The sequence below is a fragment of the Giraffa tippelskirchi genome, chromosome 13 (assembly GCF_054371585.1).
Source record: "Giraffa tippelskirchi isolate mGirTip1 chromosome 13, T2T-mGirTip1v1.2.pri, whole genome shotgun sequence".
Lineage (NCBI taxonomy): Eukaryota > Metazoa > Chordata > Mammalia > Artiodactyla > Giraffidae > Giraffa > Giraffa tippelskirchi.
In genome coordinates, this window is record NC_137287.1 from 101,689,078 (window position 1) to 101,699,213 (window position 10,136).

General features: G+C 46.3%; 1 protein-coding gene across 1 annotated transcript; it reads right to left on the reverse strand.

Moving 5' to 3' along the window:
• Positions 1-2,323: 2,323 nt before the first annotated feature.
• On the reverse strand, positions 2,324-10,136 carry MC3R (melanocortin 3 receptor). The gene is made up of 4 exons (XM_081560590.1): positions 9,182-10,136; positions 8,950-9,016; positions 3,247-3,312; positions 2,324-3,093 (listed from the first exon to the last, which is right to left on the reverse strand). The coding sequence occupies exons 1-4, from the start codon at positions 10,134-10,136 to the stop codon at positions 2,979-2,981; spliced, it is 1,203 nt and encodes a 400-aa protein (XP_081416716.1). The 3' UTR covers positions 2,324-2,978.

Below are 10,136 nucleotides of genomic sequence, written 5' to 3' on the forward strand. Positions count from 1 at the left end.
TACTGCCAATTAAATCACATTCTTTGAAGAATATAATCTATATCAGAATTTTTTAAGTTTGCAGCTGCCTCCACATTTGAGGACCACTGCTCTTAAGTGCTTCTTGTTCACCCGGAACCAGTGATGCTGGTTCTAGCAGCATTTCCAGTGCGGTGTGTCACTCACCTTCTTCTTTGTGACCCTTTGATCTTTAGAGGAAGCCAGATCCAGCACTTCTGATCTGATGCTGTGTAGAGACTACAAGGATGCTAATACAATCTGGATTTTCTGGGCAGCCTCGTTCCGCAGGAAAGACGTGCCTTTGTCAAGGGATGGCAGGCAGCTAGATCTCCAGCACTTAGATCTCTGGCCAGCAGGCAGAGAGCTGAGTGTCGGCTCAATCAGGAAAGTCTAGATGCCTAGTGGGAACAAAATTGAACGTGCATGTGGTCATGGTGCTTGGAGCAATGGGAAGGGTTCCCTTGGAGAGGGAAACCCTTTACTAACCTTTCTCTTTCCAAAGTATTCCTTGCTTGCTTCTCAGCCCATTTTTACCCATTTGAGAATTGTCTGGTGGGACTTGGAGTTGATGGAATCATCTCAGTGGTGGGTGACTCAGAGGGTAGACTGTCTGCCAGGTGATTAATGCTCAACTCTCCAAAACTGATAACTCACCTGCCTGCTTCATTTCATCTCGAGTAGTGGCTGCTGTGTGGATTGGCCACCTGGGCCAGGAGAAGGGAAATGGAAGATGATTTCTGAAAAAGGAGACTGAAGATGATTTCATTTAATTATGACCCCTTTTGACTTCCCAAGGCTTTTCCTTTGGCTTTATGTGATGGGATAAATGTGCTTGCTTTGTCAAGAAGCCACCTTAACTGGGACTTTCAGCTGTGGAAATTGTCCTAGTCTCAGTTGTGGGCGGCCTCTCAGACCCGCAGCAGCAGCAGCAGCATCAACTCGGTGCCTGATAGAAATGCAGAGTCCCAGGCCCCCTTCCAGTCCTGTGATTCAGAACCCACATCTCCACAAGATTTTGGGATCTTCCAGGGAATCTTGGGTACACATTTCCATTTGAGAAGCCTCCACAGGGTGAGACCAGAATATAAAAAAGTGACCCATTAATGTCCTTTAATAATAGTAATATCGGTAGGAATAACGTCAAGGGACCCCAGGGACTGTGCTAATAAGTCTTCGATGTATTATTTCATTGAAACTTCTCAATAACACTGGATGGAGGTACTAACATTATTCCCTTTTTTTTCTGGCAAGGAAACAGAAATTCACATATAGGTGAGAGGCAGTGAGAGACAGGGCCCTGGACCCAGCTCACATCTCATCTGCCTCTAAAGTTCATGACCATGAGCTTTATGCTACGATGTTAGTCTGTGTGAATGAATGAAAGATGCGGTCACAAGTTGCTTCCATGTGTTCGTTTGCTCCTCAGATGTTTTCTGAGTTCTGGCTTCAGAGCAGGCATGGAGTGGGCTTGGAGGGAGATAGGATGGAGCTTACCTCCCCACGCACCCCCAGTTCAGAAGGGTAATGGGAGGAGGAAGGGGAGGAGCAGGGGAATGAATAAATAACCGAATCCCTATGGGCATCACGAGTTCATGTCCTGGGCCAACCTTGAGGGGGAACTCAGCATTTTGCTGTCCCCCTCCAAGGGAAACCCATTGCTCCAAGCACCATGACCACATGCAAGTTCGATTTTGTCCCCACTAGGCATCTAGATCTTCCTTGTTCCTTCTGCAGACACTCAGCTCTCTGCCTGCTGGTCAGAGATCTAGGTGCTGGAGATCTAGCTGTCCACCATCCCTTGACAAAGGCACGTCTTTCCTGCGGAACGAGGCTGCCCAGAAAACCCAGATTGTGTTAGCATCCTTGTAGTCTCTACACAGCATCAGATCAGAAGTGCTCAATCTGGCTTCCTCTAAAGACAAAGGGTCACAAAGAAAGGGATGAATGACACACCGGACTGGAAATGTCGATTTTGTTGTCTAGTTTTCTACTTCCTTTTCATACCTTAATTAGAAGCGTTTCTGTGGCATTCTGCTTGCCTTATCCTCACTGGAACAGAAGGGAAGATCACAAGTTCCCTTGAATCACCTCCTCTAGTGGTTTTTGTTTTCACTTCTAGCTAATTCTTTTGCACATCACATCTTACGTGTAAACCCAGTATGTGAACCAGATCCCAGAAAAGCGTGAGCTCCAAGTTCCCTGAGCCCTTGGAGCCCTTCCCTCTTCTCAGTCTCTTCCCCACTTTTCTCCCCTTCCACCACCTGCCTCCCTGTCTTGCTTTGCCCCCATGGGCCTCTGTATTTGTCAGGATGATATTGCTTACAAATGACAGTAGCTCGGTAACAGAAAGTCCAGGCGTAGGACTAGCTTTAGGCGTAGCTGGAGGCAGGCACTCAAATGAGAACAGCATACATTCTGTCTCTTTCGTCTGCCTCCTGCTTTCTCTGATGTTGGCTTCATCCTCAGATGCCACTCCTGCAGCCCAGGGTAACTTAGTACCCAGTGGTCCATGGGAAGGGGGATCGCTCTTTCTCAGTAGTTCAAGGACTAAGAGTCTCCCTGGGCTGCCTTGGATCAGAGACATGGCTGCTGTGCCCAAGACATGGAGGACTCATGAGCCAGGCATCTCCCTGGTGGCTGGTGTTGATGGGGTCCATGTCACCTGATCCACAGTCCCGAGGCAGCAGTCACCTGAGACCGCCATGGACAAGGGCAAAGGCTAAAAACCTCCCATCACATCCAGCTCCGCCAACAGCAGAATGCGTGACCGAAGTCTAGAGACTTCAGTGAGAGAGTTGTTCATGCCCACACCAGCCTAGAGCCACGCCAAGCCTCAAGCTCTCCTGAATTTCAGCTCAGAGTTTCCTCTATTGACGCCGCCAATGTTTTCAGAGAGGGGCAAACCATTTTCTTTCTTGATAAACAGAGTCCTTCAAAGCACCTCTTGTGGTATTCACCCTAAAGGACCATCAGTGACATCAGTGACCTTGCTCTTGTGTGCCCGCTGATGACAAGTTGGAAGGTGCCAGCCTCTTAGAATCCAGCAGTGTAATGGCATGAATGGAACAAACACAGGGCAGGACTCTTTTTCTCCTGTAATTAGAAATGCAGAAAGAATCTTTCTTTCTTTTTTGTTTCTCAGTATCTATCATTAAGGTGACACAAGTGCTCTATAACATTCAGGGAAATGAGCCAGTTATTCAGGTATTTCATGGAAAATGCATTTCTTTGGCTTGAGCAACTCACCTCCTTAGCTGCTTCCCACTTCCACTCAACTGCCGCCTCTGGCGGTAGACGGGCTTTCTGTGTTGCCTGATGAAAACATGGCAAAAAGGAGAATGTGTAAGGGTTTTTCTGTGTATTCATTATTAATACTTCTGGTAGAAAGTACACAGAGTTCTCTACTGGGGCTGAGAGCTGCTGAAGCCCATCCAAGCCTGGAGAGCATAGCCACAGGCCACGTGCTACATCACACAATGGGTCCGTGGGCACCACATGAACCATGGGGCTTGACTGGCTGAGTCCTCGTTCTGCTCCCCAAATTCTGAGCAGCGCAGGTCTGGATGATTAATCTCTTCCATGATCCTATTAATAAGATTCCATTTTCTACAAGTCTTTAATAGTGCTTATTATCTCATAGGGTTTTCATGAGAATTCAATGAGTTACTATATCTAAGTGCTTAGTCAAATGTCTGGCACATAATTATACCAAGCAATGAGTTGTACTATTATTGTCATTTACTGAATTTGGCTCTCAAATAAGTGTTTTTACATGGGAAAGATTGAGTTCTTCATTTAAAGGGTTTGCTTATATTCTGCATTTTGTCAGAAAACAACAGGTACAAAGTTCCTGGGGCTGGAATGAATACAGTGAGTTTGAGTCCAATTGAGGGGTGAGTATGGGCCGGGGCTGGGGGGAGGGTTGGGGGCTTACTGGAGGAAATCAATTGTTAGGACTTTTTAGGGTATGGTTGTTCAGTCACTCAGTGGCGTCCGACTCTTTGCAACCCCATGGACTGCAGCACACCAGGCTTCCCAGTCCTTCACTATCTCTTGGGAGTTTGCTTAAACTCATGTTAATGTAGTTGGTGGGGTCTTCCAGCCATCTCATCCTCTGTCGCCCCCTTTCCCTCCTGCTCTCAACCTTTCCCATCAGAATCTTTTCCAGTGAGTCAGCTCTTCACATCAAGTGGCCAAAGTCCTTCTAATGAATATTCAGGGTTGATTTCCTTTAGGATTGACTGGTCTGATTTCCTTGTAGGGCAGGTTAGGGAAGTGGAATTTTATTCAAGGCCACTGAAGAGTTTGCCAGCAAATCTGGAAAACTCAGCAGTGGCCACGGGACTGGAAAAGGTCAGTTTTCATTCCAATCCCAAAGAAAGGCAATGCCAAAGAATGCTCAAACTACCGCACAATTGCACTCATCTCACACGCTAGTAAAGTAATGCTCAAAATTCTCCAAGCCAGGCTTCAGCAATATGTGAACCGTGAACTTCCAGATGTTCAAGCTGGTTTTAGAAAAGCTGGAGGAACCAGAGATCAAATTGCCAATATCCGCTGGATCATCAAAAAAGCAAGAGAGTTCCAGAAAAACATCTATTTCTGCTTTATTGACTACGTCAAAGCCTTTGACTGTGTGGATCACAATAAACTGTGGAAAATTCTGAAAGAGATGGGAATACCAGGCCATCTGTCCTGTCTCTTGAGAAACCTGTATGCAGGTCAGGAAGCAACAGTTAGAACTGGACATGGAACAACAGACTGGTTCCAAATAGGAAAAGGAGTACGTCAAGGCTGTATATTGCCACCCTGCTTATTTAACTTATATGCAGAGTACATCATGAGAAATGCTGGGCTGGAAGAAACACAAGCTGGAATCAAGATTGCCGGGAGAAATATCAATAACCTCAGATATGCAGATGACACGACCCTTATGGCAGAAAGTGAAGAAGAACTAAAGAGCCTCTTGATGAAAGTGAAAGAGGAGAGTGAAAAAGTTGGCTTAAAGCTCAACGTTCAGAAAACTAAGATCATGGCATCTGGTCCCATCACTTCATGGGAAATAGATGGGGAAACAGTGGAAACAGTGTCAGACGTTATTTTTTTGGGCTCCAAAATCACTGCTGATGGTGACTGCAGCCGTGAAATTAAAAGACGCTTACTCCTTGGAAGGAAGGTTATGGCCAACCTAGATAGCATATTTAAAAGCAGAGACATTACTTTGCCAACAAAGTCTGCCTAGTCAAGGCTATGGTTTTTCCAGTGGTCATGTATGGATGTGAGAGTTGGACGGTGAAGAAAGCTGAGCGCCGAAGAATTGATGCTTTTGAACTGTGGTGTTGGAGAAGACTCTTGAGAGTCCCTTGGACTGCAAGGAGATCCAACCAGTCCATCCTAAAGGAGATCAGTCCTGAGTGTTCCTTGGAAGGACTGATGTTGAAGCTGAAACTCCAATACTTTGGCCACCTCATGCGAAGGGTTGACTCATTGGAAAAGACCCTAATGCTGGGAAGGATTGGGGGCAGGAGGAGAAGGGGACGACAGAGGATGAGATGGTTGGATGGCATCACTAACTCGATGGACATGGGTTTGGGTAAACTCCGAGAGTTGGTGATGGACAGGGAGGCCTGGCATGCTGCAATTCATGGGGTCGCAAAGAGTCGGACACGACTGAGTGACTGAACTGAATTGAAGAGTTTTGAGCAGAAGTGTGATATTATCTGATTAGATCTTTACATGATTGCACTGGCTGCTGTGTGGAGAATGGATTTTAGTGGAGGTGAGGGTGGGCAAATGTTTCCATCCACGGAGGCTTTGGTGTGTCGTAGCCCCAGTCCTATAAAAAAGCATCATGATTAAGCTCAAAACTTCAAATTAAATAAGGACCACAGGCGATGATTTCTAGGGGTTCTGGGAGTCAATCTCTGTGGTGATTCTGCCTTGGCAATAGGGGGTGAAAGTGAACATAACAAATGAATGAAAATAGAATGTGCTTTTATTTCCAAACATTAAGCCTATTTTGAACCTGACTGTCCTGCCGCTTAAAATGCACAGTAGGTTCCTGTATGAAATCTGGGGAAGTGGTTGTGGAGGAGAGAGACAGCGTGACATCCAGGGTCATTCACCCCAGAAATGGATGCACTCCCAGGGGTACACCCACAGACTTTGGAAGAGTATAGCAAGTAAAATGATGACCTGTCTTCTTGATTTTTATGACAGCTCAACGGAGGCTTTGTTATGAACATCTGGACTTGTGTTTGTAGAAATAGTCCTTAAAGCTTCTCTCTATGGTAGCACATGCCTCTTGGGTCATTGGGCCATCGTTCAATGCTGCTGTTTCCAGGAGAGGCCCTAGGGTGTCTGGGTTGGACTTGGGGGTGTGGGTGGGCACCCTGAGTTTGAATCTCCACTTCACTTGTAACTGAGTTTCTGTAGACTTCTTTACCTCCTTGAGTTTCAGAAGCCTCATCTGTAAAATAAGAATGAGTCTTGTGTTTGCCTCAAGGGGTTATGCAGAGATCAAAGAAGCGAGTGCCTGTAAGGAACTTAGCACAGTTCCTGGCATGGGGTCAGCACTGCATGTGGACGTGTATTTTTGGCTGTGCATTGTGCTCATGTAAAAGTGGTCTGTGTCCCTGCTATTTAAAAGGTGGTCCCCAGACCAGCAGCCATACCCTGTGGGAGCTTGTCAGAGTCAGAAATTCAGCATCTGAGAGAGTAACATTGACATATATACACACTACCATGTGTCAAATAGCTTTTGGGAAGCTGCTGTATAGCACAGGTAGTTCGGCTTGGTGCTCTGTGATGACCTAGATGGGTGGGATGGTGGGGGGTGGCGGTGGGAGGGAAGCTCAAGAGGGAGGAGATGTGTGTATACTTACAGGTGATTCACATCACTGTACAGCAGAAACTAACACAACATTGTATAGCAATTATGCTCCAATTAAAAATAAGTTAAAAAATAAAGGATTAAAAAAAAAAGAAACTCAGAACCTTCGGCTTCACTCCCAACCTGCTGAATTAGCTTTAGTGCTTGAGCAAGATCCCAGGTGACTCCAGCAGATGTTTCTGTTCAGAAGCACTGCTCTAGGTTAAAACGTACATAGAAAAGGCAGCTGGGTCCGTTTTGATTATGGAAAACTGTTGGCAGCATTGTGTTGGTGCAAAAAGACATCAGCCTCATGGGACAAAATATACAGGGACCCTGAAGTAGCTGGGCATTCTTGGGCAGTCATGTTTGGGACAAACGTTCTTCATCTGTAGAGTGACTCATCTATGTCAGAGACTTGTTGACAGTATAAATGAAATAATGTGAAAGCTAATATAAAAGAATGCAAAGTATGTTATTTTTATCTTGTTTACATAGAAAAAGGACATCATAATCCCTAGAGCTGTCAATACCATTTTCAAAGAATTCGATTCCCCATTTTCCACATCAATTTTCCAGGAGGCAGTGGACAAGACCTATTATTTGGTGTCTCGATTAAAATAATGCAGAGTGACAGTGGCCCAGGAATTTCAGCCTGATATTTTTGGAAACTAAATGGGAGAGTTTTGTAGTTTGGCTAAAAAGCATTGCCCTAGAAAAGGCCAGCAGTGCTGTCCATGGGGATGTTTATGCCATTGACAAAATAGTCACGGAATTGCAGTAGACGGCCACGAGCAGAAGCCAGCAGGATGCTTCCGGGTGGTGTGGTTCAATGTGACACACATTTATCAGCCACAAAAACCTTTTTTTAAAAATTATTTCCAAACATCACAACCAAAGCAAGAAACAAATCTTATTGTTCACATTAGCACAGATCAAGTACAGAAAGCCTCAGTATATTACAACACAAGAAAAATACGCCGTTGTATACCGAAGACACAGGATAATGTGAGAATTCATGGGAGAGGGGAATGTGGGGACATTCAGAAAGTACAGTCTGAAGTCCTCTGGGGTGGAAGGGGGTCTGACAGATGCTCACAGCACACAGCTGTGGACAGAGTTCATCAGCAAGGCTCACCCTGTGTTCACAGGAGTGAATCTCTTTACTTGATTCAGTATAGACCTTGACAACAGGGTCACCCAACTTTAACACCGTGTCAAACAAAAGGAATGGTGAACCAGAAACCGTCCTCCTTCATACATCATCACATCACAGAGAAAACCTGTGACAGAGACACAGTTCTTATTAGCAAAACAGCTTTCAAGAAAGTCACAGGCAGCTCAGAGTTTAACTCCCTGAAACTATAGTCCAGCAATTTCTTGAGACACATGCCCTCCCACCCACAATTCCCTCTTTGTTTTAAAGACAGAAAAGAAATCATAGGAAAAATTTGCCTTTTTAAAATAGGGAAATATATGCCTTAAAATAGCAAGGTATCAAAGTACTTTGTACACGGGTATGTTCTGATTTTCCAAAGCACTTTATCTCTCTTTCATTAGAGTTTTGAAAGATGCCCTGTGTTGAATGCAAACAAACCCAACAACAACAGAAACAATCATAATAGCACAAAATAGAATAACACAATAATAATAACAAAAATAGAAGTGGGTTCCATTCCCATGCTATTTATGTGGGGGTGGGGGTGATGGAGTCAAGAAGAGGGGCAAACAGCATAGCATTACTTCTTCTGCAAAGAGGTCATTGTTTTTAGGAAGTTGTTTTACCATAAATAGAGTAATATACTAGAAGTCTAGTCTCTTATGAAATGAGAGTAAAGCCATTTGAGCTGGGGATTGGAAGCTGTAACAGGTTTGCTTGGGGGAGATTCCAGCTACCCTTACTGTTACTGCAAATCCTTGAGTCTGTCTGACCTGAAGCATGAAGGACTGGGTGGGAAGCAGGGCGCAGGCAGGGGTCCAAGACCCTGGGTGCATGGAAATGAATGCAGACAGCACTCAGAGCAGCCTCTATGGATTCCCCCCAGGGACTATTTGAGAAATCAGAGCTTGTGACTTACCCACATAGGCATCCTTTCAGAGAGCCTGTTATATACTGTTTTCCCCTTTCAAAAGGCTCTCTGCAAGCTTAAAAACAAAAAGACACATAGGATCATGACTGGTAACACTTTTTCTTTATGTCTTATAAGTAGTTATCTGCCTTGTTCCTAAACAATGGGGCCAGCTGGAGGGTGGAAAGTGACCAGACTGAGAACCCTTGCCATGGCCCCAAGTCTTATCCCAAGTTCATACCATTGCAGCTGCAGAGGATCTCCTTGAAGGTGTTGCGAAGCTCCAGGCTCCGGAAGGCGTAGATCAGCGGGTCGATGACGGAGTTACACATGATGAGGACCAGGTAGGTGTTGAAGTGGGCAGTGTAGCAGATGCAGTAGGGGTTGGTGGGGCAGGTTATGATGAGGACGAGGTGAAGGAAGAAGGGGGCCCAGCAGAAGATGAAGACCCCCAGCAAGATGGTGATGGTGACCGCCCCCTTCATGCACGAGTGCTGCTGCGGGGCCGCCCCATCGGCGGGGGGCAGCGCGGCGATGCGCTTGACGTGCAGCCGGGCGAAGAGGAACATGTGCACGTAGAGGGTGCCCATGAGCAGCAGCATGGCAAGGAACATGGTGACCAGGCACACAATGACCATCTTGCTCTCAGAGTAGACGATGAATACCACACCGCAGATGCCGCAACCCAGCCAGATGGCCATGATCAGGGCCAGTGCCTTCCTCACGGTCATGATGCTGTGGTAGCGGAGTGCGTAGAAGATGGTGACGTACCTGTCAACTGCAATGGCCAGGAGGTTGCAGATGGAGGCCACCAGGGAGATGCAGATCATGGAGTCGAAGACATTGTCCATATGCTGGATGAACTGGTCTTCCAAAGTCAGGTAGTCGCTGTTGACCACGGCGATCATGATGGTCTCCAGGGCATTAGACACGCTCACCAGCATGTCGGCCACAGCCAGGCTGCAGAGGAAGAAGTACATGGGGGAGTGCAGGTTGCCGTTCCTGACCACGGCCAGGATGACCAGGATGTTTTCCAGCAGGCTGATGATGCCCAGGGCCAAGAAGACCTCGGGCTTGATGAAGACCTGCTCACAGAAGCGGCTGCTGCTCTGGTTGCTAAAGGAAGGAGCAGCGAGGTGCTCTGAGCTGTTAGGCAGCATTGGTTGAGCCGAGTGCAGACAGCATGAAGCATTCAT

What these genes read in the sequence shown, in the direction of transcription:
- MC3R (XM_081560590.1), bottom strand. Translation starts at nt 10,136, where the DNA reads ATGAATGCTTCATGCTGTCTGCACTCGGCTCAACCAATGCTGCCTAAC. An exon ending in CTGAAAGGATGCCTATGTGG is followed by an intron (nt 3,313 to 8,949) that starts GTAAGTCACAAG and finishes TGTTTTCATCAG; the next exon opens with GCAACACAGAAAGCCCGTCT. An exon ending in AGTGGGAAGCAGCTAAGGAG is followed by an intron (nt 3,094 to 3,246) that starts GTGAGTTGCTCA and finishes TTCTAATTACAG; the next exon opens with GAGAAAAAGAGTCCTGCCCT.